Source organism: Cherax quadricarinatus, unplaced genomic scaffold, assembly GCF_038502225.1.
Source record: "Cherax quadricarinatus isolate ZL_2023a unplaced genomic scaffold, ASM3850222v1 Contig4681, whole genome shotgun sequence".
NCBI classification, from domain to species: domain Eukaryota; kingdom Metazoa; phylum Arthropoda; class Malacostraca; order Decapoda; family Parastacidae; genus Cherax; species Cherax quadricarinatus.
Window position 1 is genome coordinate 1 of NW_027199707.1, and position 23203 is coordinate 23203.

The 23203-nt window shown below is 41.6% G+C and overlaps 1 protein-coding gene across 1 annotated transcript; it reads right to left on the reverse strand.

The window, feature by feature from the left end:
• Positions 1 to 6: 6 nt before the first annotated feature.
• LOC128702489 (lactosylceramide 4-alpha-galactosyltransferase) lies at positions 7 to 18377 on the reverse strand (the record flags this gene model as incomplete). Its single annotated transcript, XM_070081861.1, has 3 exons — positions 7 to 673; positions 7712 to 7884; positions 18215 to 18377. Coding segments are annotated over 3 exons (620 nt in total), but the record flags the coding sequence as incomplete, so codon positions are not given.
• Between the last annotated feature and the right edge of the window lie 4826 nt (positions 18378 to 23203).

The window sequence follows — 23203 nt, forward strand, 5'->3', positions numbered from 1 at the left end:
GTTTTTCAGTTTCCACTGAAAATGCAATAATGCTCAAGTGTTAAGGTCCCCAGGAAGACAACAGTTGTTAGCTCTGGGGTCCCCAGGAAGACAACAGTTGCTCAGCTCTGGGGTGAACAGGAAGATAACAGCTGTTTAGTTCTGGGGTCCCCACTAAGATGGAACATTTGTTCAACTCTGGGGTCCCCAGGAAGATAGAATAATTGTTTAGTTCTGGGAGTCCCCAGGAAGCTGGAATAGTACTCAGCTCTGGGGATTGCCAACAATAATACTCAGCTCTAAGAGTCTTGAGGTAATGTGTAAGAATCCAACACTCTGCACATAATCCACCTTCGCTAATATAATTACAGATCTAGTTATAGACAATAACTCGTCACACCATTAACATTTCATGCTTCCTGGCTGTGTCTTGATATTTTGCGCATCTTCCGTCGCTGCAAGTGGTCGCGGAGCTTCCTTATCTGCCCGACTGTGTCGTATATCTTGGGACAATTCTTCTGGGAGGTTGCATCAACTATTGAGCCATCCCCAGGGTGCAGTGGTGCCCCCTTGCTGAACTTGTTCCACAAATGAATGCCAACAGTGTTATGGGGCCAACTCCAGGAACTGCTACCTCCGGACACAAAGAGTTCTTCCCAGCGCTTCCAGTGGAGTGGGTAAAAGGTGGACGGCGCTGTGGAAATAATGCAATATTAGCTCAACATTATTATTATTATTCTCAAGGGTGTGCTTAAGTATTGGTATCAGCATTAGAAAGTATCAGTTAATTTTTAATGGTTGTGGTACTGGCCAAAATAATGAGTATCTATAAATGTGCTTCTCAACTTAAAATGGGTGAATATGAATATGATATACTAAATGAATAACTACTGTCACTGAATAAATAAACTAATTACTGTAACTAACTACCAGTATTGAAAAATAAATAAATACAAATTATGGAAGTTTTCATTGCATTTATTAATTTAGAAAAGGCATATGATAGAGTGGATAGAGGAGCAATGTGTCAGATGTTACAAGTATATGGAATAGGTGGTAAGTTACTAAATGCTGTAAAGAGTTTTTATGAGGATAGTGAGGCTCTGGTTAGGGTGTGTAGAAGAGAGGGAGACTACTTCCCAGTAAAAGTAGGTCTTAGACAGGGATGTGTAATGTCACCATGGTTGTTTAATATATTTATAGATGGGGTTGTAAAAGAAGTAAATGCCAGGGTGTTCGGGAGAGGGGTGGGATTAAATTTTGGGGAATCAAATTCAAAATGGGAATTGACACAGTTACTTTTTGCTGATGATACTGTGCTTATGGGAGATTCTAAAGAAAAATTGCAAAGGTTAGTGGACGAATTTGGGAGTGTGTGTAAAGGTAGAAAGTTGAAAGTGAACGTAGAAAAGAGTAAGGTGATGAGGGTATCAAATGATTTAGATAAAAGAAAAAATGGGTATCGCATTGGAGAGGAAGAGTATGGAAGAAGTGAATGTTTTCAGATACTTGGGAGTTGAAGTGTCGGTGGATGGATTTATGAAGGATGAGGTTAATTATAAAATTGATGAGGGAAAAAAGGTGAGTGGTGCGTTAAGGTATATGTGGAGACAAAAAACGTTATCTATGGAGGCAAAGAAGGGAATGTATGAAAGTATAGTAGTACCAACACTCTTATATGGATGTGAAGCTTGGGTTGTAAATGCTGCAGCGAGGAGGTAGTGGAGATGTCCTGTCTAAGGGCAATGTGTGGTGTAAATATTATGCAGAGAATTCGGAGTGTGGAAATTAGGACAAAGTGTGCAGTTAATAAAAATATTAGTCAGAGGACTGAAGAGAGGTTGTTGAAGTGGTTTGGTTATTCAGAGAGAATGGATCAAAGTAGAATGACATGGAAAGCGTATAAATCTGTAGGGGAAGGAAGGCGGGGTAGGGGTCGTCCTCGAAAAGGTTGGGGGGATGGGGTAAAGGAGGTTTTGTGGGCAAGGGGCGTGGACTTCCAGCAAGCATGCGTGAGCGTGTTAGACAGGAGTGAATGGAGACGAATGGTATTTGGGACCTGACGATCTGTTGGAGTGTGAGCAGGGTAATATTTAGTGAAGGGAATCAGGGAAACTGGTTATTTTTATACAGCTGAACTTGAGTCCTGGAAATGGGAAGTAAAATGCCTGCACTTTAAAGGAGGGGTTCGGGATATTGGCAGTTTGAAGGGATATGTTGTGTATCTTTATATGTGTATGCTTCTAAACTGTTGTGTTCTGAGCACCACTGCAAAAACAGTGATTATGTGTGAGTGTGGTGAAAGTGTTGAATGATGATGAAAGTATTTTCTTTTTGGGGATTTTCTTTCTTTTTGGGTCACCCTGCCTCGGTGGGAGACGGCTGACTTGTTGAAAAAAAAAAAGTTATGGACTTGCCACCTTCATGCTGGGTAATTATCTTAATTATCTTAATTATCTTAAGTTTCATCTCCTTGGTAACTGTTGCCGCACCATCGTAAAGTTGAAATATTTTAAGTTGAGAAGCACCTGTACTGGATTTTTTTTTTTTTTTTTTTGAAGATTCATATCACATATTATGGGGAGGGAAGTGCTGAATTCACAGGGGCCATGCAGTACCTGGGGAATATTAGACAATCAGTTTTGATGCAAGTGGAAGGTGATTGTAATTGCCTGGATCCTGAGTTCATCACTGGTATCCAGGACCCACCCTTAACCCTTAAACTGTCCAAACGTAGATCTACGTTTACGTGCGTAGCGCTCCGAACTTGATTTTCTCCATTTGAAAGTGTGTAAAATAACGCAGATCTACGTTCGGAGCGCTACGCGAGCGAACATAGTTCTAGGCTTGGACAGTTTAAGGGTTAAAGGGTGGCACCTTGATACCAGTGCACCTTGCACTGTTTGCAGGATACAAACAGTGCAGTAAGCATTAATTTAATGGCCTAATAGGAGCGTTGTGGTGTTCGGTGATAAAGGTGAGATTGTTATTGTTAAAATAACAATGTCACAACACAGCTATGCCATCCAGATTTAATAACCATTAACCAAACAGACATTTCTGTAAACAACAGACAGACAATTTTGTAAACAAATGACAATTCCACTAACAGACAATTCCGTATACAGATAAGACAATTCGGTAAACAACAGATAATTCAATAAACAACAGACAATTCTGTAAATAAGCGACTCTGATCTTTGTTTCTGAATCAACTGATTCAGCAATTTTGTCCTGTATTTCTGAAGTCCATTAAATAAAATTAAGTGATTATAATAATAGATTATAATAGATTATAATAATAGATTATAATAGATTATAATAATAGATTATAATACTAGATTATAATAATAGATTATAATAATAGATTATAATAATAGATTATAATAGATTATAATAATAGATTATAATAGATTATAATAGATTCTTCACAATAAAAGTAAGAAGAGAGAGCCAAGGGAAGTAGAATTGAGAGATAATACAGAGTCTATGATATAGATGAGGTGTCCTCTAGCTCGATCACTAGTGCACTCATCTCACACACAAGAGGTCCGTGGTTCGATTCCCGGTACGGCTGGAAACATTAGGATGTGTTTCCATAAGACACCTGCTGTCCATGCTCACCCATCAATAAAACAGGTACCTGGGTGTTAGTGAACTGGTGTGGGTGGCATCCTGGGTGTTAGTGAACTGGTGTGGGTGGCATCCTGGGTGTTAGTGGACTGGTACGGGTGGCATCCTGGGTGTTAGTGAACTGGTGTGGGTGGCATCCTGGGTGTTAGTGGACTGGTACGGGTGGCATCCTGGGTGTTAGTGAACTGGTGTGGGTGGCATCCTGGGTGTTAGTGAACTGGTGTGGGTGGCATCCTGGGACAAAATTGACCTAATTTGTGAGAAATGCTCTGCATAACAAGCGGATTTCTATATAGTAGTATGTCATTGATGTCAGCTATGGTCTATATAAGCTGTATCGTGTACTGGTAGAAAATAAAGATCTTTCTTTCAACGCACCGGCCGTATCCCACCGAGGCGGGGTGGCCGAAAAGGGAAAACAAAAGTTTCTCATTTTACATTTAGTAATATATAAATAATAAAAAAGGCACAATATCATGACTGGAACGATACACAAATAACCCGCACATAAAAGAGAGAAGCTTGCGACGACGTTTCGGTCCGACTTGGACTTCTAGTAATATATACAGGAGAAGGGGTTACTAGCCTATTGCTCCAGGTATTTTGGTCGCTTCTTACGACACGAATGACTTACAGAGGAAGAATTCTATTCCACTTCCCCATGGAGAAGAAATAAAGTTATTATTATTATACAAATAGGAACGGTTAAATTAATACAGAAGCTAAGATATAGAAGCTTGTCACTCAGGGCAGGATTTAGGATAGTGTGAGAGGTGTGTGCCCATGAGTGGTGGTAGGTGGCCAATTTCATAATAAAGGTACGAGGTTTTATAAATCCAGGTCAGTCATTGTATGTACGAGATCAGCAAAAAGTATTCAACCCAAATAGAATTCAACATTTAAAAGTCATGTTTTCACAGATGGACTCGAGTACTGGAGGTGGGAAGTACAGTACCTGTACTCTGAAGGATGAGTGAGAATGTTACAGTACTGGAGGTGGGAAGTACAGTACCTGTACTCTGAAGGATGAGTGAGAATGTTACAGTACTGGAGGTGGGAAGTACAGTACCTGTACTCTGAAGGATGAGTGAGAATGTTACAGTACTGGAGGTGGGAAGTACAGTACCTGTACTCTGAAGGATGAGTGAGAATGTTACAGTACTGGAGGTGGGAAGTACAGTACCTGTACTCTGAAGGATGAGTGAGAATGTTACAGTACTGGAGGTGGGAAGTACAGTACCTGTACTCTGAAGGATGAGTGAGAATGTTACAGTACTGGAGGTGGGAAGTACAGTACCTGTACTCTGAAGGATGAGTGAGAATGTTACAGTACTGGAGGTGGGAAGTACAGTACCTGTACTCTGAAGGATGAGTGAGAATGTTACAGTACTGGAGGTGGGAAGTACAGTACCTGTACTCTGAAGGATGAGTGAGAATGTTACAGTACTGGAGGTGGGAAGTACAGTACCTGTACTCTGAAGGATGAGTGAGAATGTTACAGTACTGGAGGTGGGAAGTACAGTACCTGTACTCTGAAGGATGAGTGAGAATGTTACAGTACTGGAGGTGGGAAGTACAGTGCCTGTACTCTGAAGGATGAGTGAGAATGTTACAGTACTGGAGGTGGGAAGTACCATGCCTGTACTCTGAAGGATGGGTTGAGATATGCTGTAGTCGGCCCTACTCTGGCAAGACAGTGATGGAGCGAGTAATGATGAAATTGTTTCTTCTTATCTGGGCCACCCTGCCTTGGTAGGAGACGACTAATGTGTTAAAAAACAATCTGAGGAACCCAAGAATCAAAATATGTCGGACAACATTGTCAATGTGCTGTGTTTCTCAAAATGGTCCCCAAAAAATAATAACAACAGAATTTAATAATAAAATTTGTAAGTTAAATAATTTACACTTTTACTCTGTAAATGTTATTATACATCTGCTGCATTTCAACTGTAAATTTAATGCAAAATTAATATATAATAAAAATTTGTAAAACATTCATTATTTCCTTATTGTTTATCCTTAGTAATTAGGATTTGTTTTTCACGATTAATAAGATAATTCTGCGAGTTTTCACTAACACCTCAGATATGAGTGTGTGTGTGTGTGTGTGTGTGTGTGTGTGTGTGTGTGTGTGTGTGTGTGTGTGTGTGAGTGTGTGTGTGTGTGTGTGTGTGTGTGTGTGTGTGTGTGTGTGTGTTGAGGAAGTAAATGTACAGTAATGCACCATACAAGAACTTTTCGGTCAACCAGGGACTGCATATACGACGGTGGTGTAAACAAACTTACTGCTCTGCCAGTTATATAACAGTATAACACATACAATTATACACAGTACATAATACACCTACCATCCGACTTACAACCTGCTTGACTTACGACCACTCGACTTACGACCATGTTTTTTATGCCAAATTTCTGGGAAATAAACCAGTATTTGTGTTGTACACAGTGTTTATCCTAAACCTTACAGTATAAAACACAGTACTAACAACATAAAAAGTAAAGTAAAACATGAAATACCAAAATAAAACAATAAAATAAAGTCATTACAAAAATGTTTTGTTGATATTCAGTAGTAAAGTTCGACTTACAACCATTTCGACTTACGACCGGTTTCTCGGAACCGAACTCGGCCGTAAGTCGGATGGTAGGTGTACTTGATAATAAACAACTGTGTTACAGTTTTATGTATTTACTGTACGTTTTATCACTGTTGTGGAGTGTACTCTTCCTATTTATAAAACAAAGTTTATTGTAAAACAGTACGAGGTGTTACGCGGCAGCAGCCTCATACATCTTATGATCTTTGCACAACGACAAAATCGCCTAACGACGCATTCTCAGAATGTATCCCCGTCGTTACGCGACGCATGACTGTATTCTGATATTTGTGAGTGGACTCGTCACCAGACGGGTCTATCAAAGATGAGGTGAACCAGAATTATCACTGACAAGGGAAAAAGATGGCTGGTGTTCCGATGCATCTGTGGAAAGAAAGAAGCATATATATATATATATATATATATATATATATATACATTTTTAGTGCACCGGCCATCTCCCATCTTCCTTTTAAATTTAGTAATGTATAGAGGAGAAAGGGTTACTATCCCCTTTCTCCTGGCATTTTAGTCACCTCTTATGACACACATGGCTTATGGAGGAAGGAGAATACACAAATAACCTGCACATAAAAGAGAGAAGGTTACGACGACGTTTCGGTCTGACTTGGACCATTTACAAAGTCACACTGTGACTGCGTAAATGGTCCAAGTCGGACCGAAACGTCGTCGTAAGCTTCTCTCTTTTATGTGCGGGTTATTTGTGTATCGTTCCAGTCACTGTATTGTGCCTTTTTTTATTATTTCAGGAAGGAGAAGTTTGTATAAAAAAAAAAGGAGAGAGGTTAACTTACCAGAGTATAGCAGGAGGTTTACTGTGAAGTATGGGTTTTAAACATTGCAGCCAGGAGAAGGATGGAGACAGTGGAGGTGTGTGTTTGAGAATGTGTGGTGATAAGTTTTGATGAGATTTTTAGCCTGGGGTTGGGAGGGTTAGCTAGTCAGGATAACCCGGGAGGGTTAGCCAGTCAGGATAACCCAAGAGAGTCAGTATGTCATCGAGGACTGACCGACTTATTTCTATTGTGGTCTTTTAAACTTGTTCCCCGGGATGCCACCCAAACCAGTCAACTAACACCCTGGTACCTCCTTACTGATAGGTGAACAGGAACAGCAGGTGTAAGGAAACATGCCCAATGTTTCTACCCGGCTGGGTATTGAACCACGGACACTCCGTGTGTGAAGAAAGTGTTGCTTACCAGACCAATGTTAGTGTTAGCTACAGAATTTGAACTGCAGAAATTAGAAGACAGTGTGGGGTTACTAAGAGGTATAAACTTAAGTAATAGGGTTATGTTCTTCATAATTTTTTGTCCTAATGTACCTGGTCAACATTACTACATCTTGCCTAACATTCAGCAACTGATCGAATGATGGTGAATGTGTTTCCTCTTTTCTATGCCACAGTACTTTGGGGGGAGACAGCCGGTGAGTAAAAAAAAAAAAAATCAGCTGTTGAAAATCATTTCACTTACCCAACATAACAAGATCTTTACACTGATGCACATCACTGATGTTCTGGATGTTGCAGGCTTTCCTAACAACCCTCTGGAAGACCCCAGGACCATTGTGGCCCCAGATGTTACCCTGGAAGTGCTCGGTTAACTCCCTGATGGCCTCCACACAAAGCCAGTGATCCTTGGAGATTCTGTTGGCAGATATTACCATGAAATACAGATGTTTCAGATGTTTCTGTAACACATGTACACTTAATCTTTTTTATTTATATGTGAGTTTACAGGATAAAAACTGTTATACTTCCTTAGGTCATTTACAGGTTCGGAGTTGTTATCCTCCCTTAAATCAGTACAGGTTCAGAGTTGTTATCCTCCCTTAACCCATAAACGGTCCAAACGTATATATACGTTCACTACCGTACTGCCCCAACTTTTTTGAGGAAAAAAAACGTTGTTTTTAATAGGAAAAAAGAGCATATGGTACCCAGGCATCCCCAATTATTTTAATATGGTGCACAGTGAGTGCTCACACCCATTCTCACATGTCAAGGTGACTCAGGCTTATCTTGGCAATGTTAAAAGTAGGACACATAAAACGTATACATACGTTTGGGGCACTAGCGGTAAAAATGTATATATACGTTTGGACCGTTTACGGGTTAACTCAGTACAGGTTCAGAGCTGTTATCCTTCCTTAGCTCAGTTCAGGTTCAGAGTTATCCTCCCTTAACTCAGTTCAGGTTCAGAGTTGTTATCCTCCCTTAACTCAGTTCAGGTTCAGAGTTGTTATCCTCCCTTAACTCAGTTCAGGTTCAGAGTTGTTATCCTTCCTTAGCTCAGTACAGGTTCAGAGTTGTTATCCTTCCTTAGCTCAGTACAGGTTCAGAGTTGTTATCCTTCCTTAGCTCAGTACAGGTTCAGAGTTGTTATCCTTCCTTAGCTCAGTACAGGTTCAGAGTTGTTATCCTTCCTTAGCTCAGTACAGGTTCAGAGTTGTTATCCTTCCTTAGCTCAGTTCAGGTTCAGAGTTGTTATCCTTCCTTTGCTCAGTACAGGTTCAGAGTTGTTATCCTTCCTTAGCTCAGTACAGGTTCAAGTTGTTATCCTTCCTTAACTCAGTACAGGTTCAGAGTTGTTATCCTAACTACCTCAGATTACTTATGGGTTAGAAATGGCTACTCCATCTCAGATCCGACATGTTATGCTACCTGAAATGAAATGTATGCTGTACTGTACTAAGATATACTATATTGCCCAGTATGGAATTCATTACCAGAAGATATTAAAGTAACCCGGTCTTAACCCTTTCAGGGTCCGTCCCGTAGATCAACGGCTTTACGTTGAGTGTCCAAACCGTAGATCTATGCCAAAATTCTAGCGCTGTCAAATTTAGCACGAAAACGCTCATAGGCCTACATGTGAGAGAACGGGTCTGCGTGGTGGGTGTGCACCATAAACAAAAAATCTAGGCGCCCGCATAGCATTGTGGGAACGCCGGCTCAGTTACCCTTGTTCACCATGCCTCGTCGCAAGTCAGCTCTCACTCCCCGGAAAATTGGGACTCTCCTCTTCCTATCTGATAGTTCTGACACTGACGGAAGTGGAAATGAAGACGAATTCTACGGCTTTGATCAGTTAGTGACCGAAAAGAATGACCAGGATATCGATAAGTGCAGAAAACCCTGACGATCCTCAACCTTCTATCTCTGGTGTGGGCACTCGTGACTCACGGTCGGTTGTTCCTCACCGCAAGAGAAAACTAATATTTTCGCGTGGCCAGGCCTCTGACTTCAGTAATGATGATGATAGTGACGTGGATTGTGATTTTATTGCGCTCGACGATCAATCGAGTAGTGATAGTGAGGAATCATATTCACCAGTGAAGCGTCGGTATGTTCGCCGCTGCATGCGCTCGGGTAGTGTACCCTATGCTGTGCCCAGGGGACGGAGTACATCCCGGAGTACATCCCATGGCCCACCACCAGTTTTAGGTAGTGATAGTGAGGATGATGTGGCTACACTTGGCATGGATAGACCACAGGCATCAGTAGGTGGTGTTAGTGGTGATGGTAGTGGCACTGCCATGCGTGACTCACCAAGCCACGCTGGGACCCACACTGCTGACTCGTCAGTTCAAGGACAAAGCGGAGCGCCAGTCACCAGCCCACCACAACCACAACCACCCGCACAACCAGCCTATGACGTCCAGTATCCACCAGCAAACCGTATGTGGGATTGGCAGCAAAATCCCAATTTTGTTCCCAAGCCTCACCACTTTGATGATTCTCAAAATGGAATTCTACCTACTTGTCCCCTTGGAACCACTGCCAATGAACTGGAATTCTTTGAATTATTCTTTGACCAGCCATTGATGGAAATTATTGTCAGGGAAAGTAATAAGTATTTTGAGTACACCATGGCAAATATGATCTTATCACCACAGTCAAGACTACACAGGTGGAAAGAGACGACTGTTGCAGAAATGTATTTGCTTTTTGCAACAATAATGCTTATGCCTCACGTCTATAAGCATAATATAAAAGCATACTGGTCCACAGATCAGCTAATTTCTACCCCGGTCTTCAGTGAAATCATACCAGTGAACAGGTTTATCCTACTCTTACGTATGTTGCACTTCTCTGACAAAACCAGGCCTGACAGAAGTGACAGGTTATACAAGATTAGAAATGTTTTCATGTATCTCAAACAAAAGTTCAGCATATACTTTTATCCATTCAAGAATCTTGTAATTGACGAGTCTTTGATTTTGTTCAAAGGTAGACTGTCATTCAAGCAGTATATACCGAGCAAGAGGAAACGCTTTGGTATAAAACTGTTTGTACTCTGTGATTGTGACAGTGGCCTGGTGTTGGATATTGTTGTATACACGGGTAGTAAAACATTGAAAGATACCAAGATGTTATTGGGTATCTCAGGTGACGTAGTGAGAAACATGATGGCACCTTATCTTGGTAAGGGGCATACATTATATACCGATAACTGGTACACAAGCCCATTACTCAGTGATTTCATGCGAGTGAACAAGACAGATGTGTGTGGCACAGTGCGTTCTAATCGTAAACATATGCCCAGGCTCAACACAGGTGCTCGTGGTGATGACGTGCAGGTGTTTACTGCCAATGACATCATGGCATTACGGTGGCATGACAAACGAGATGTCACATTGTTGACAACCATTCACCGTAATGAAATGCAAGACAGTGGCAAAGTTGATCGAGTGACTAATGAACGTATTCGAAAACCAGTGACAGTGATTGATTATACACAAAACATGCGCTTGGTTGACAAGTGTGACATGCAGATTGGTTTTGTTGACTGTGTTCGTAAGAGTTACAAGTGGTACATGAAACTTTTCTTCCATCTCATGGACATTTCAATGCTCAATGCATATAATATGTACCAAATAAAGACTGGCAACAGACCACCGTATGGTGAATTTTGTTTGTCTGTTGTCAGACAACTCATAATGAAGTACCAGGTAACAACACCTGCAATACAACATGGTCCTCGAATTCATCACAATATACCCAAGCGTTTGAGAAGAGAAGGTGATCATTTCATAATACAGCTTCCTTCAACTCAGAAGAAATTTGCTCAGAAGAGATGCATCGTCTGTGCACAAACAAAACGACGGCAACAAAGACGCAAAGACACTCGGTTTATGTGTGAGGAATATAAGGTACCTCTGTGCATGGTGCCTTGTTTCAAGGAGTTCCACAAGCTCCAGCAGTTCTAAAACCATGTCCAGTGATTGTAAATATGTAAATATATGATAGAACATTAGTATTATACAATATTTGTACATGTTTATTGTAATAAACAACAGTGGTAAACAATGATATGATAATAACTTTAGTGCGGTTATTGTGTTCAATACAGTGAGTTTATATATATACATTATATACAGTAGTGGTCTCTCAGGCCCCAAATGTTACTAGGAATAGAAAAAAAATGGAAAAGAAAAGAAAAAACAACAAAAACCGCAAAATAATGTAATGCGCGTATGTGGAATTCGTCGATGTTGCCGCCACCACATCATTTTCGACAAACTTCTCGGCACTGTATCTCGGTAAGTACTGATCAGAATTTTTTTTTTGTCTTATTACCTTCACAAAAATATGCTCTTTAGTTCTGTAAGAAAAAATAATTTTTTTTTTTTCAAAATTTCTTGGACACTGGAGCACCACTTCAGATTTTGGCCTTGGACCCTGAAGGGGTTCAAATCAATTTAAAACTCTTCTCAAAAGCCACCTAACCACCCTAGACTAAATGCTAAATACTCAGTACACACTTACTCACCTATGTACTCCCACATCATAACTTCAACAATCACTTTGAACCTTTTATCCATTGTTGACACGAATATAATTGAATCATTGATTTCACAAAAAAACATTTTCGGATATAAATATATCTTTGTATTATACAAATTTTGATTCACTTATAATTAATAATCTACTGTACAACTATAATATAATTAATATTCAACTGTACAGCTATGATATAATTCTAATTGTTAAGTAGTCTGTAAGACAATAATGTTAAGTTGGCCCATAATACCAAGGCATAATAGAGGCTCTCTTTGCATTGGAACCTACTAGTGTAAATATAAAATCTCAATGTACTGTTTGGAAAGACATAAAATAAATAAATAAATAGCACAGGATGCCACCCACATCACCCAACTAGGACTTACTTGCCATGGGTTCAGTTCCCTCCCATTCCGTGGTTTGCTTGCAATCGTGTTATGATTTCATGAGTCGTCCAACTAACACCCAGGTACCTATTTACTACTGGGTGAACAAGGGCCAATGGTGTAAGGAGATTTGCCCATACCTCGAACTACACCCTCTCCTCACTTAGCGACGTACTTGTTTGCCAACGACTTGGACTTACGACAGGCTCTCTGACCAGTATGCATACTTAAATAATGTATATTAGAGTAGATTTCCTCTATTCTGTTTATTACAATATACAGCACACTGCTGTATAAACATTTAAAAATATACCAGAAATTTTATAAATGGTGCAAAGGTGTCATTAAAACAATATCAAAGATGGTTGACACAAACTCTCTACCATTATAATATGCTCCTTGCTTAGCGATGAATTTGTTTACCGACGTGGTCTTAGGAACAGAACTCCATCGTTGAGTGAGGAGAGGCTGTATACTCAATGGAATTTATGAGAAAAAGATGCATCAAAATTTGCACCTGGAAAATTCTAGAGGACCAGTTACAATTCTGTACACCAAAGTACTCCCTATAAGAGTATGATGCTTAGATTCCTTATTTCAGCATGATACAATGTGCAGAGATGGATGACATTTGGGTGTACATGCAGAAAGCCCCTTAACCCCTAAACTGTCCAAACGTAGAGCTATGTTTTTTTTTACATGCTTTCAAATGGGGAAAATCAAGATCAGAGTGCTACACACGTAAACGTAGATCTATGTTTAGACAGTTTAAGGGTTAAAGTGTAGAGTACAGTGGACCCCCGGTTATCGGCTGATAACCGAAATGGCCGATAATCAAATTAACATTTCCCATAAGAATTAATGGAAATAAAATTAATTCGTTCCAAACAAAAATACAGTGAACCCCCACATAACGATCACCTCCGAATGCGACCAATTATGTAAGTGTATTTATGTAAGTGCGTTTGTACGTGTATGCTTGGGGGTCTGAAATGGACTAATCTACTTCACAATATTCCTTATGGGAACAAATTCGGTCAGTACTGGCACCTGAACATACTTCTGGAGTGAAAAAATATCGTTAACCGGGGGTCCACTGTATTCACAAAAAAAAAATTCTTTTTTTACAATTATGTAAGTATTACATGCCTTTATTGAAGGCTAATGCTGGCTTCTGGAAGATAGGGAGGAGGAAAGAGGGAGGAGTTAGTGTTTGGAAGGGGAATCCCCCTCCATGAGGACTTCAGGTAAAGCCCTCTCTGGGGTTACTGCCCTTCTCTGTCTTTTAATGCCACTAGGACTAGCTTGAGAGTCACTGGACCCCTGTTTCACAAAATAACTGTCCAGAGTGCTCTGTTTCTGGCGTCTCTTTAAGATTTCCCTGAAGTGGGACGGGGTTTTGTCACTAAACATGTTGCAGATATGGCTTGTTTCAGCTTTGTCAGGGTGGTGTTTCTCTACAAAAGCTTGCACCCTGGTCCACACTGCACGCCTCTTTAATCTCTGAAGAAGGCACCTCCTTCACTCCCTCTTCCTCCTCCTCTGAAGCAAGTTCCTCAGCGGCAGTCTGTTGCTGTTCCAGTTGAAGCTCTTGCAGCTCTTCAGTGGTAAGCTCTTCCCTGTGGTCCTCCACCAACTCTTCCACATCCTCACCACTCACCTCCAACCCCAGGGACTTCCCCAAAGACACAATAGAGTCCACAGGGTCGGATGGGTCAGTGTCACAGCGAGTCTCAAACCCTTCAAAATCCCTCTCTTGGACATAATCTGGCCACAGTTTTCTCCAAGCAGAGTTCAAAGTCCTGGAAGTCACTCCCTCCCAAGCCTTACCTATAAGGCTTATGCAAAGGAGGATAGTGAAGTGATTCCTCCAGAACTCTCTTAGGGTCAACTGAGTGTCCAAGGCCACTTCAAAGCACTTTTGAAACACTGCTTTTGTGTAGAGTTTTTTGAAGTTAGAAATGGCCTGCTGGTCCATGGGCTGGAGGAGAGGAGTGGTGTTAGGAGGCAAGAACTTCACTTTTTTAAAGCTGAAGTCCCTAAATACTTGGTCTTGCAAGTCTGGAGGATGTGCAGGAGCATTGTCCAGTAACAGGAGGCACCTGAGTGGCAATTTCTTCTCCAGGAGGTATTTTTTCACACTTGGGCCCAACACATCATTTACCCACTCTTTCAAAATTTGCCTTGTGACCCATGCCTTATGATTAACTTTCCACATCACACACAATCTATTCTTCATGACATTGTTTTTCTTAAACACTCTGGGATTTTCTAAGTGATACACAAGTAAAGGCTTCACTTTAAAATCCCCACTAGCATTACCACACAATAAAAGCGTCAGCCTGTCTTTCATAGGCTTGTGTCCTGGCAGTGCCTTTTCCCCTGGGTAATGTAGGTCCTCTTCAGCATTTTCTTCCAAAACAGGCCTGTTTCGTCACAATTGAAAACTTGTTGGGGTTCGAATCCTTCAGCCTTTACATAGTCCTGGAATTTGTGAACATACTTTTCAGCCGCACATTTGTCAGAACTTGCAGCCTCACCATGACTTACAACACTGTATGCCACTATGCTTCTTAAATCTATCAAGCCATCCTTTGCTGGCCCTAAATTCACAAACTGCAGCACTTGTTCCAGGTATTTTCTTTGCAAGATCCTCATGCAACTGCCTTGCCTTCTCACAAATGATCGACTCCACAACACTGTCTCCCACTAATTCTTTTTCCTTAATCCACAATAATAACTTTTCCATCTCTTCCATTATCGGTGTCCTTTGTTTAGTTAGAAAAGTTACTCCTTTTGCAACATTAGCATCTCTGATTTGTTCTTTCTTTGCCAGGATGGATGTAATTGTTGATTTATTCTTGCTGTACATCCTGGCAAGTTCCACCACCTTCATACCGCTCTCATATTTTTGTATCACTTCATGCTTAAATTCCACAGCGTTTTTCACTTTCTTTACCACAGGAACTTTACTAAGAACTTTCTTTGGAGCCATGGTTACTTATTTCACAGTTGCACTGCAGGGAAAAACCAATAAAAACAATGGTAAACAAGTGAAATGTTTGAATGTATGAGCAGAAGCTTCCTCACGCATCTAAAGACACAGCCAAACTGACGCACGAGCAGTCCCAGCCAGCGGACGGATGCGTCCAAAAGGTCGATCACCAAAATGGCCGATCACCGGGAGCCGAAAAACTAGCCGATCACCGAGTTGGCCGATAGCAGGAATGGCCGATAACCGAGGGTCCACTGCATATGCTTGTACATGTATGTGTAGTGTGACCTAAGTGTAAGTAGAAGTAGCAAGACGTACCTGAAATCTTGCATGTTTATGAGACAGAAAAAAAAGACACCAGCAATCCTACCATCATGTAGAACAATTACAGGCTTCTGTTTTACACTCACTTGGCAGGACGGTAGTACAGTGGTACCCTGAGTTTCAGCAATAATCCGTTCCAGAAGGCTGTTCAAGTGCCGTTACCGAATGAATTTGCTCCCATAAGGAAAAATGTAAATTACATTAGTCCGTTTCAGACCCCCAAAAATACACTTACAAAAGCACTGACAACAATACATTTGCATAATTCTTCGAGTTGGGAGCTGTACGAAACTCAGGGTACCACTGTACCTCCATGGGTGGTTGCTGTCTACCAACCTACTACCACAGGATGGTAGTACCTCCCTGGGTGGTTGCTGTCTACCAACCTACTACCACAGGTCAGTAGTACCTCCCTGGGTGGTTGCTGTCTACCAACCTACTACCACAGGATGGTAGTACCTCCCTGGGTGGTTGTTGTCTACCAACCTACTACCACAGGATGGTAGTACCTCCCTGGGTGGTTGCTGTCTACCAACCTACTACCACAGGATGGTAGTACCTCCCTGGGTGGTTGCTGTCTACCAACCTACTACCACAAGACGGTAGTACCTCCCTGGGTGGTTGCTGTCTACCAACCTACTACCACAGGATGGTTGTACCTCCCTGGGTGGTGCTGTCTACTAACCTACTACCACAGGACGGTAGTACCTCCCTGGGTGGTTGCTGTCTACCAACCTACTACCACAGGATGGTAGTACCTCCCTGGGTGGCTGCTGTCTACTAACCTACTACCACAGGATGGTAGTACCTCCCTGGGTGGCTGCTGTCTACTAACCTACTACCACAGGATGGTAGTACATAAACAGAATAGAGGAAATCAGCTCTAATATAAATTATTTAGGTATGAATACTGGTCAGAGAGCCCATCATAAGTCTGTGGCGTCAGTCAATGAGTACATCGCTAAGTGAGGAGAGGCTGTATAAGTGAATGTTATGTATGTTATATACGTATATCATGCACAATAGTATGAGTGAATGTTATGTATGTTATATACATAGCATGCACAGTAATATGAGTGAATGTTTGTTAAGTACAGTAGGGTTAAACTTTTGAGAAGTGGAGGATTGGGGGAAGTGTGTGTGTGTTGTCCAGCATTTGTTTGAGTGATTTGAACGATAGTTATTTGTTAAGTTACTATTGGCTTTAGGTGATTTGTTGTAGCAGATCCCCCGGGCACAAACACTAAAGATGAGGTACAGATAGATTAGGCCCTGTGGCCTGGCTGGCATAACTCTCGCTTCACACCCTGAGGGTCCCGGTGCGATTCCCGGCAAAGGTGGAAACACTGGGAGTGTTTCCTTACACCTGTTGTCCTGTTCACCCAGCAAGTAGGTACCTGGGTGCTATTCAACTGGAGTATATCTGGAGAGGGTTTCAGGGGTCAATGCCCCCTGTGGCCTGGTTTGTGACCAGGCCTCATGGTGGATTAGAGCCTGATCAACCAGGCTGTTATTGCTGGCCACACACAACCCAACGTCCAAACCACAGCCCGGCTGGTCAAGTACTGACTTTAGGTGCCTGTCCAGTGCCTTCTTGAAGACAGTCAGGGGTCTATTGGTAATCCCCCTTATGTATGCTGGGAGGCAACTGAACAGTCTTGGGCCCCTGACACTTATTGTGTTGTAGCTTATCGTGCTAGTGGCACACCTGCTTTTCATTGGGGGATGTTGCATCGTCTGCCGAGTCTTTTGCTTTCATAGGGAGTGATTTTCGCGTGCAGTTTGGTACTAATCCCTCTAGGATTTTCCAAGTGTATATAATCATGTATCTCTCCCTCTTGCATTCTAGGGAGTACAGGTTGAGGAAGTGTTCCTTGTAATTGAGGTGTTTTATTGCAATTATGTGTGCCATGAAGGTTCTCTGTACATTTTCTAGGTCAGCAATTTCACCTGCCTTGAAAGGTGCTGTTAGTGTGCAGCAATATTCCAGCCTAGATAGAACAAGTGACCTGAAGAGTGTCATCATGGGCTTGGCATCCCTAGTTTTGAAGGTTCTCATTATCCATCCTGTCATTTTTCTAGCAGATGCGATTGATACAATGTTATGGTCCTTGAAGGTGAGATCCTCCGACATGATCACTCCCAGGTCTTTGACGTTATTTTTTCGCTCTATTGTGTGGTTGGAATTTGTTTCATACTCCAATATAGTTTTAATTTCCTCACGTTTTCCATATTGGAGTAATGGTGTGGGTTGCATCCTGGGGGACAAGATTGAGGACCACAATGGAAATAAGTTAGACAGTCCTCGATGATGCACTGACTTTCTTGGGTTATCCTGGGTGGCTGACCCTCTGGGGTTAAAAATCCAAATAAAATCTTATACAACATAAACCATGGAACTAGGAAATCAGATTTATAAGTATATTATTGATTTTTCAAGAAAGGCATCCTGGACTGGCATAATAGTACACTATAAGAGACTCACTTGAAGGCACCATTGGAGAGGTGATCCCAGCGCTCACGACCTATCCAGGCCTCACTGGAGGGTAAGGGAGCCACCACCCACATGTCCAGGTCCAGGTATATACCACCCACCGAACACACTACACCCAGCCTCAACGCATCCGACAGGTTGATCCCCGCCCAGTCTGAAAACACATATACACGTTTATATATATGTACAGGTGCTCCTTGACTTACAATATACGTACAGTGGTACCCTAAGTTTCGTACAGCTCCCAACTCGAACAATTATGTAAGTGTATTATTTTAAGTGTTTTTGTAAGTGTATTTTTGGGGGTCGGAAATGGATTAATCTAATTTACATTATTCCTCATGGGAACAAATTTGTTTGGTAACGGCACTCAAACAGCCTTGGAAATTAATTATGGCCGAAACTCGGGGTACCAGTGTACTAACTGATTAGAAGTTGTTTTGGTTGATTTTTAGGAAATCCTAAATTTATTAGTCAGGGGATCCTTTATTGGTTCAGGTAGTGAATTCCAGATCTTTGGGCCCTTTATATGCATAGCATTTCTGCATAGTGCGAGACTGACACGAGGGATGTTGACAAGTGCCTTATGCCTTGCATTGTGACTGTGTTCTGTTGTAGCTATCAAGGAGAAGTTTAAGCGAAGGGGTCATATTGAAGTATAATGTTCTGTATATGTAGGCACATTAATATGAGTGTATGTCTTGTATACAGTGGACCCTCGCCTAACGAACGCATCGCATAATGTTAAATTCACCTAACGATACATTTTAACTTTAACTTTTTCCTCGGCTAATGCTAAAAAACTCGCCTAAAAATATTCGTTCTCGGGTACCAATTAATATCATTAGGTGAGGGTCCACTTTAGCAAGTTCAGGCTTTTGAAAAGTGGTGGGATGTGTTGTCTAGCACAGGAAGTGGTTATCATCCGCACAACAGCTTTTTATTGGGTTATTAAAGGTTTAAGGTGGTTGGCTGTGGTTGATCCCCGGGCACAAATACCATAGGTGAGGTAGGGATATATTAATGAGTGGTATAGGGTAAGGAGTGTCGTTTTGGGTACATAGTATCGTATCTTGGAAAGGCTGCCTACTGATTTGGAAATTTTCTTGGATATATGCTGGATGTGGGAATAAAATTTAAGATTACAGTCAAGGAGAAGACCTAAAACTTTACCCTCAGTGTGTCTTGAAATAGGGGAAGTATTTATCAATATATTAAGTTGGATATTTAAGGCTCTGTTTCCAAACAGCTTAAAGTTTGTTTTGTCTATGTTGAGAGTGACTTTGTTGGTCATCATTTAAGTATGTATTTTTAGAAGCTCATTGTTTACAGTGTTTCTAAGTACAGTGGACTCCCGCTTAACGATCACCTCCAAATGCGACCAATTATGTAAGTGTATTTATGTAAGTGCGTTTGTACGTGTATGTTTGGGGGTCTGAAATGGACTAATCTACTTCACAATATTCCTTATGGGAACAAATTCGGTCAGTACTGGCACCCGGGTTTGAGTGGGAGTTGACATAAGTAGTGTCATCTGTGAACAGAGCTGGTTTAAGGAGTTGAGATGCATTGGGGAGATTACTGATGTAGATGAGAAAGAGGCGTGGGCCTAGGACACTACCCTGGGACACTCCAACAGCTACAGGCTGGGTAGTGGAGTCGACTCCATTTGCGTATACATACTGGTGTCTATCGTTAAGATTTTGTGTAATCAAGGGAATCTCCTCTGATGTCATAATGATTTACTTTTTTATGTGCAGGAGATTGTGGTCCACTGTTTCAAGCGCTTTCCATAGGTCAATGAAGAGCCCCAGAGAATATTCATTTTTATCAAGGGCTGTATACAATAGTTCAAGTATTTGTGTAATAGCATCATTGGTGCTTTTGTTTTTTGGTCTCAACTCAAACCGGCATGGGTTGAGTATGTTGCTGAATATAAGGTAGGAGTAAAGTCGTTTGTGTATTGTTTTTTGAATATTTTAGAAAGTAAGGGCAGGTTTGATATAGGTCTATAGTTGTTCAATTCAGTTGCCGGCAGCAAGGTGCTAGAAACACTTCTCCTGTACAAATTACTAAATGTAAAAAGAAAAACTTTCGCTTTTCTTTTCGGGTCACCGTGCCTCGGTGGGAGACAACCAGTATGTTGAAATAGAGAGAGTCGTGAGTGTACACAAGTATTCTTTTCCACAAGACAAGTACTCTAACCCCAGTTCTAATCAGACTACCATTCCCTGAGCCCCTCCTGTATCAATCTTCTGGAGCTTCCCCTGTGCATAAAGTCGGTTCTTGTAAAACTAGTCAGCCCATGATGACACTCTTTAGGTCACTTGTTCTATCTAGACTGGAATATTGCTGCACATTAACACCACCTTTCAAGGCAGGTGAAATTGCTGACCTAGAAAATGTACAGAGAACCTTCACGGCACACGTAACTGCGATAAAACACCTCAATTACTGGGAACGCTTAAAGTTCCTGAACCTGTACTCCCTAGAACGCATGCGGGAGAGATACATGATTATATACACTTGGAAAATCCTAGAGCCATCTCCCACCGAGGCAGAGTGACCCAACAAAGAAAGAAAATCCCCAAAAAGAAAATACTTTAATCATCATTCAACACTTTCACCTCACTCACACATTATCACTGTTTTTGCAAAGGTGCTCAGAATACAACAGTTTAGAAGTACAGTGGACCCCCGACTAACGATATTATTTCAATCCAGAAGTCTGTTCGGGTGCCGTTATAGACCGAATTTGTTCCCATAAGGAATATTGTGAATTAGATTAGTCCGTTTCTGACCCCCAAAAATACACGTACAAAAGCACTTACAAAAATACACTTAAATAATTGGTCAAGTTGGGAGCTGATCGTTAGTCGGGGGTCCACTGTATATACGTATAAAGATACACAACATATCCCTCCAAACTGCCAATATTATTATTATATTATTATTATTATTATAATAAAAAAGAAGCGCTAAACTACAAGGGCTACACAGTGCTGCAGGGCAGGAAGGAAGCGAGGGTATCAGGTGGCAAAAGGGAGATGGGTAATAGATTATGGAGAACAGCGGGGCATGTACAGTGATAGACTAGGTACGGATGGACACATTAGGATGTGTTTCCTTAAGACACCTACTGCCCATGTTCACCCATCAGTAAAATAGGTACCTGGGTGTTAGTGGACTGGTGTGGGTCGCATCCTGGGACACTGACCTAATTTGCAGGAAATGCTCAGCATAACAAGCAGTTTTCTATATAGTAGTATGTAATTGATGTCAGCTATGGTCTGTATACCTTGTACATGTACTTGTAGAAATAAAGACATTATTTTTTTTTTTTTTATTATCACACCGGCCGATTCCCACCAAGGCAGGGTGGCCCGAAAAAGAAAAACTTTCACCATCATTCACTCCATCACTGTCTTGCCAGAAGGGTGCTTTACACTACAGTTTTTAAACTGCAACATTAACACCCCTCCTTCAGAGTGCAGGCACTGTACTTCCCATCTCCAGGACTCAAGTCCGGCCTGCCGGTTTCCCTGAATCCCTTCATAAATGTTACTTTGCTCACACTCCAACAGCACGTCAAGTATTAAAAACCATTTGTCTCCATTCACTCCTATCAAACACGCTCACGCATGCCTGCTGGAAGTCCAAGCCCCTCGCACACAAAACCTCCTTTACCCCCTCCCTCCAACCCTTCCTAGGCCGACCCCTACCCCGCCTTCCTTCCACTACAGACTGATACACTCTTGAAGTCATTCTGTTTCGCTCCATTCTCTCTACATGTCCGAACCACCTCAACAACCCTTCCTCAGCCCTCTGGACAACAGTTTTGGTAATCCCGCACCTCCTCCTAACTTCCAAACTACGAATTCTCTGCATTATATTCACACCACACATTGCCCTCAGACATGACATCTCCACTGCCTCCAGCCTTCTCCTCGCTGCAACATTCATCACCCACGCTTCACACCCACATAAGAGCGTTGGTAAAACTATACTCTCATACATTCCCCTCTTTGCCTCCAAGGACAAAGTTCTTTGTCTCCACAGACTCCTAAGTGCACCACTCACTCTTTTTCCCTCATCAATTCTATGATTCACCTCATCTTTCATAGACCCATCCGCTGACACGTCCACTCCCAAATATCTGAATACGTTCACCTCCTCCATACTCTCTCCCTCCAATCTGATATTCAATCTTTCATCACCTAATCTTTTTGTTATCCTCATAACCTTACTCTTTCCTGTATTCACCTTTAATTTTCTTCTTTTGCACACCCTACCAAATTCATCCACCAATCTCTGCAACTTCTCTTCAGAATCTCCCAAGAGCACAGTGTCATCAGCAAAGAGCAGCTGTGACAACTCCCACTTTGTGTGTGATTCTTTATCTTTATTATTATTTTTTGTTTCAACAAACCGGCAGTATCCCACCAAGGCAGGGTGGCCCAAAAAAGAAAAACGAAAGTTTCTCTTTTTAAATTTAGTAATTTATAAAGGGAGAAGGGGTTACTAGCCCCTTGCTCCCGTCGCCTCTTACAACACGCACGGCTTACGGGGGAAGAATTCTGTTCCACTTCCCCATGGAGATAAGAGGAAATAAACAAGAACAAGAACTAGAAAGAAAACAGAAGAAAACCCAGAGGGGTGTGTATATATACGCTTGTACATGTATGTGTAGTGTGACCTAAGTGTAAGTAGAAGTAACAAGACATACCTGAAATCTTGCATGTTTATGAGACAGACAAAAGACACCAGCAATCCTACCATCATGTAAAACAATTACAGGCTTCCGTTTTACACTCACTTGGCATGACGGTAGTACCTCCCTGGGTGGTTGCTGTCTACCAACCTACTACCTAAGATTATTATGTCATCATCGTTGTTCAGTATATTTATAGACTGAGTTGTAAGAGAAGTGAATGCTTGGGTGTTGCCAAGAGGTGTGAGGTTAAAGGATAAAGAATCTAA